Genomic DNA, 5,526 nt, shown 5'->3' with positions numbered 1-5,526 from the left:
AACCTCTCTGTACTTAGATTAGTATCTGTCTATCTATCTATCTATCTATCTATCTATCTATCTATCTATCTATCTATCTATCTAGTTCTTTGGGGTCTGAGGTCTAATCTTGCTCTTGGTAGAGCTCACTGAATCCCTCCTGACAAACTACACCCCTGTGCCTGGGAAAACAAACAGAAGGGAAGTGAAAACACCCAGGGGGACAATCCCCAAATAAAACCTGAACTGTAGACAGGAGTTGAGTTTCCAGAGAACTATCTCAATTTTTAAAGGATTGAGTGGAGAATATGCTTGGAATCAACCACCACCATCTTTAGTATCTATTTGGGAGGGGTGGGGCAGAGTGGGAAGTGGCAGATGCAGGAGAGGGTGTTAGGTGACCCATTGCTCCCCAGCTGAACGTCCCCAGCTGGTTTGGACATCAAACGCTGCTTGGGTTGGGAGGAGCTGTCTCCATCCAGGTCCTGGGACCAGCAGGCTACTGTCCCAGGAAACACCTGAGATGGTGGTGTCCCCAAGCCAGCAACGGTCTATTGTCTCACACAGCTCTTTTTTTCTCCTTGGACTTGGTACCTTTATTCTTGCCTTCTTTGATCTGCTCTATGACCCCTCTTCTGCTCTCCTGTTCCTCTCACTGTCTCCAGCCCTAAGGACCAGGCACTCAGCGTCCCCCGGCCAGATCCTGCAGCTCCCGCGGCAGTCTTGTTCTCTAGTCTTCCTTTCCCCCCAGATCCCTGCTCTTTCTCCCAGACGCCTTCCTGGCCAGTGGGGTCTGCGACCTTGTGTACTCTCTGACCTTCATCTTCTTTCACGGCAGCAAGTGGTTGGCTCATGACCGACGAAGATGGGGCTGCTCTCTACCGGCTCCGGTGAAGCCTCTAGGGGAGGGGTGAGGGAATCTGAGAGTGAGACAGGGGAAGCAAGACGAACCTTGGGCTCCTGCACCTTCAAGGGGATCTTGGGCTTGGATTGTAAGTCTCATCCAGCAGGCGTCTGATGCTGTTTCAGAAGTTCAGGATAAAAACTACTTTCCTCAGTCACTCTTGGTGGGAGGCCATCCCGTTCTAGACCTAGCTGATAAGAGTTAATTTAATCTTGGCCAGCTTAGTGTCTCCTCCCACCATATACTTATACAAAAGATAATCACTGATGTCTGCTTCAAAGCAAACATGTAAACAATAACTAGAGAAGCCATACAGATTATTTTAGAAGACAAGATAAGCAAGAATTAGAGGACTCCGTGAGCCACTAGGTGGCGCCATAGTGCCTAGAGCTCTGTGCCTGAAGTCAGCAAGACTCATCTTCCTAAGTTCAAATCTGGCCTCAGACACTTTCTAGCTACATGACCCTGGGCTAGGCACTTCACCCTGTTTGCCTCAGTTTCCTCATCTGTAAAATGAGCTGGAGAAAGAAATGGCAAACCACTCTAATATCTCTGCCAAGAAAACCCCAAATGAGGTCACAAAGTGTCAGACACGACTGAAACAACTGAGCAATAACAACAAAGGGGGCTCTGTGCTTTGCAAGCAAGATGAGCTCTCAGTTAACCAAGGACAGAACAGTTTCCCCAGAGAAGCCTATCGGCTCCTAGCAGTCTCAGCAGGTGCAGGTACCAGGAAGCAAGCCCTCTATTAGGGTATTGGCTCTCCCAAGTTGCCTGCGGCTTCAGGGGCTCCCATTAGTCATTCAAAATGTGCATCTTCTTTCCCTTGTCTGCTTCTCTCTCCCAGAAGTGTCTCTGTTGATCTGAATTCATAACTTTCTCCACTTATCCAGCATGGAGTTACCTGGATTCAAGGGATCACCTCCAGAGTCCACAATAGGATCACGGATTTAGAGCTCCAAGCAACCTTAGAGGGCATCCTGGGTATCATCGATTTTTTATACATAAGGTCCAGAGAGTATAGATAAAGATATGTATGTATGTATAAATGCATATTGTGTGTATGTGTGTATGTCTATATCTATATCTATATCTATCTATCTACCTACCTATCTATCTATCTATCTATCTATCTATCTATCTATCTATCTATCAATATTTGAATGACTTGCCTGGGGTCACACTGGTAATTGGTGGCAAATTAAGGATTCAAGCTCAAATCCTGAGTTCGGTTCTAGTGCTCTTTTCACTACATCGTTCGCTGTCCCAACAAGCCCCACGGGATCATAAGGCTATTTCAAAAGAAGAGTTTCGAAGATGTTTGTATGAAGTCATAGATGTCAACAGAGGGAGCAAAGCTGGGAGGGGTCACTCACATACTGGATTATGGATTGGAATCCACATGATCTCAACAGACTGAAATGATGGGTTGGACCAAATGCAATGAAATTATATGGGGATAAGAGCGAAAAGTCCAACATTTATACTAAAAAAATACCCCACTAACCACATAGGGACAGGATCACGGAGACACAGCTAGACAAGAATTAGAGGGTGTGGGGTCATAGAAAGGGCTGACTTAAAGTGGGGAAGCTTGGATTCAGATCCATGTTCTCACCATGACCTCAGTTTAGGAAAGTTGGTTTACCTGTTTGAGCCTCATTTTCCTCATTTGTAACATGGAGATAATAATGCTGGTACTATAATAGTGAGGCAGCTAGGTGGTGGAACGGATGGAGGGCTGGGCCAGAAACACTTGAATTCAAAATTGGCCCCAGTTACTTATTAGCAGTGTGATCTTGGGCAAGCCACTCAACCTCTGTCAGCCTCCATTTCCTCATCTGTAAATTGGGGGTATTAATAGCACCAAGCTTCCAGGGGGGTTGTGATGATCACACGAGATGTTTGTAAAGTGCTTTGTAAACTTTGAAGTGCTATATAAATGCAATTATTATAATATTATAATGAATATAAATGATCTCTATCTTGAGAAATAATTGTGAAAATCAACTGAAATTATGTATAGTAATTATATATAATATATAAATATTGTGTGAGCAGCTAGGTGGCACAGTGGATAAAGTGCTGGCCCTGGAGTTAGGAGGACCTGAGTTAAAATCCAGCCTCAGACTCTTGATAGTTTTTGTGTGACCCTGGCCAAGTCACTTCACCCTGTTTGCCTCAGTCTCCACCTCGATAAAATGAGCTGGAGAAGGAAATGGCAAACTTCTCCAGTATCTTTGCCAAGAAAACCCCGAATACGGTCATGAAGAATTGGACGTGACTGAAATGACAACTCAAAAACAAGTATCATATATAAAATATATTTATAGTAAAATATATAAATGTATAAAAGTGTATGTTATACATATGGCTTTGTCAATTTGAAAGAGTTCTAAAATGACGTTAGTGACAGCGGGATACATGAAAGATTCCTGGGGTAGGGTGAACGAACTGTGAGTCCAATGGGCAGTGGGGTGCAGCGATGCAATGAGATGGTGCAATCCCCCCCAGAACGAGGGAGGGAGGCAGGAGTCCTACTCTGCTCTGCCCCAGTCTGACCGCATAGAGGGCATTCATTGTGTTCAGTTCAGCATACCATATTCAGGAGGGAATATTGGCAAATAAGAGGCAAATATAGGCAAACAAGTGTGGCCTAGCAGATAGAGCGCTGGCGTCCAAGTCAGGAAGACTTGGGCTCAAGTGCAGATTCAGACTCATCGTGGCCGTGTGATCCCGGGGCAAGTCACTTAACTTCTCAGGGCTCTGGGTAACTCTCTAAGGCTATGTAATGGGGAAGGAGCCAACCTGTATTGGTAGAGGGAGTTTCCTTACCTGAGAGTTCCTTATATCAGTGAAATTAAATGTCCAATCTCTACCCTTCCCCTGAATACCAGGTAATATGGTGGCAGGGAAGTACTACTGATTGAGGGGATGGAGAATTGCCTAGTGTGGGAGGTGGGCTCTGAGCTGAGCTGTGCACAAAGTCATGGACCCCAAGAAGTCAAGGTGAAGAAAGAGAGTACTCTGGACACCCACATTCCCATGAAAAGGCACAGGGGCAGGAGATGAAACATGATGTAGGACGGCTTGACAAGAACAGACAATATCTAAGATGCAGAAATTTTAAATCAGTCTGGAGCAGCAAGTTGGAGACAGATGATGAAAGGCTCTCCTTACCAAACAGAGAAGTTTGCGTTTTATCACAGAGGAAAGAGGGAGTCATAGAAGCTTCTCGAATAGAAGAGTGACATGGTCATATACATACTTAGGTACGTAGAAGCCTAGCATGTAGGAAGCATTTGGATCATCCTACCACTGTTCTTAGTCCTCATTATCTACACATGACATTTCATATGTAGTCAGGCCAGCACAGAGCATAGCAGACCTATCACCTCCTTCATTCTGGAAATTATGCCTCTCCTATTCAATTAATTAATCAAGAATCATTTATTAAGGACCTACTATGTGCAAGACACTCTGCTAGGCACTGGAGATAAAAAATTAAAAGAATGAAATAATCCTCACTCTCAAGGAGCTTATATCGTTGATTGACTGGTTGATCAAAAGATTCATGGGTTCACGTAGAATCAGTTGCCCATTTCCATTATCTCTTACTGGGGCATTGCTCTACTTTGAGGTATGCAATGGGCCCCAGTGATTATCAAAGGTGTGTTACAACATGCAAGTCATTGTTCTAATGGTGAGCTGCCCATGATCCTCTGTTGCAGAAGGAATCTTGTACCCCTCAGGAGATAGCTGAAAAAGTACTGTCATAGTTGGATTTTTTCTTTCTTTGTTTAAAAAACAAAACAAACAAACAAAAAATCCCACCAAACCCTTCATTTCCCAATATATTGCTTTCTTCCCTCTCTACCCATAGAATAATTCCTTATGAAAGCAGTGGATAGAGTGCCAGGCCTGAAGTCAGGAGGACTCGTCTTCCTGAATTCAAGTCTGGCCTCGGATACTTACTAGCTATGTGACCCTGGTCAAGTCACTTAACCCTGTTTGCCTCAGTTCCTTATCCATAAAATAAGCTAGAGAAGGAAATGGCAAACCACTCCAGTATCTTTGCCAAGGAAACCCCATATGGGGTCATAAAGAGTTAGACACGACTGAAACGATCGACGACAACAACAAAAATAAAATAAAAGAGGAAAAGAACATTCTTCAGAAACTAATCAACACATCAATAGAGGCTGAGTATATACAATGTTCCTCACCCATGTTTCTCAACCTCTTCAAGGAAAATAGGGAGATGAGAGTGTGTGTGTGTGTGTGTGTGGGTGTGTGTGTGTGTGGGGGTGTGTGTATACATCTATCTATCATCTATCTATCTATCTATCCATCTGTCTATCTATCCATCCATCCATCAATCATCTATCTATCCATCTATCATCTATCTCTCTATCTATCCACCTGTCTATCCATCCATCCATCTATCTGTCATCTTCTATCTATCCATCTATCTATCTATCTAACTCTCTATCTGTTTGTCTTTCTATCTAACTCTCTATCTATCTATCTGTCTTTCTAACTCTCTATCTGTCTTTCTAACTCTCTATCTAATCTATCTGTCTTTCTAACTCTCTATCTATCTATCTATCTGTCTGTCTTTCTATCTAACTCTCTCTCTCTAT

The 5,526-nt window shown here is 43.6% G+C and overlaps 1 protein-coding gene across 1 annotated transcript in view; it reads right to left on the bottom strand.

Annotated features, from left to right (window-relative positions):
* Positions 1-829: 829 nt before the first annotated feature.
* The window catches only part of LOC114030754 (calcium-activated chloride channel regulator 1-like), a 63,244-nt gene continuing 58,547 nt past the window's right edge, over positions 830-5,526 (bottom strand). The window contains 1 exon segment of the mRNA XM_027845627.1: positions 830-899. Coding sequence (XP_027701428.1) covers positions 830-899 — 70 coding nt within the window.

The sequence above is a fragment of the Vombatus ursinus genome, unplaced genomic scaffold (genome assembly GCF_900497805.2).
Source record: "Vombatus ursinus unplaced genomic scaffold, bare-nosed wombat genome assembly UNPS02005264.1, whole genome shotgun sequence".
Classification (NCBI taxonomy): domain Eukaryota; kingdom Metazoa; phylum Chordata; class Mammalia; order Diprotodontia; family Vombatidae; genus Vombatus; species Vombatus ursinus.
The sequence above is the reverse complement of the archived record's forward strand: the minus strand, read 5'-3'. Positions and strand labels throughout refer to the sequence as shown.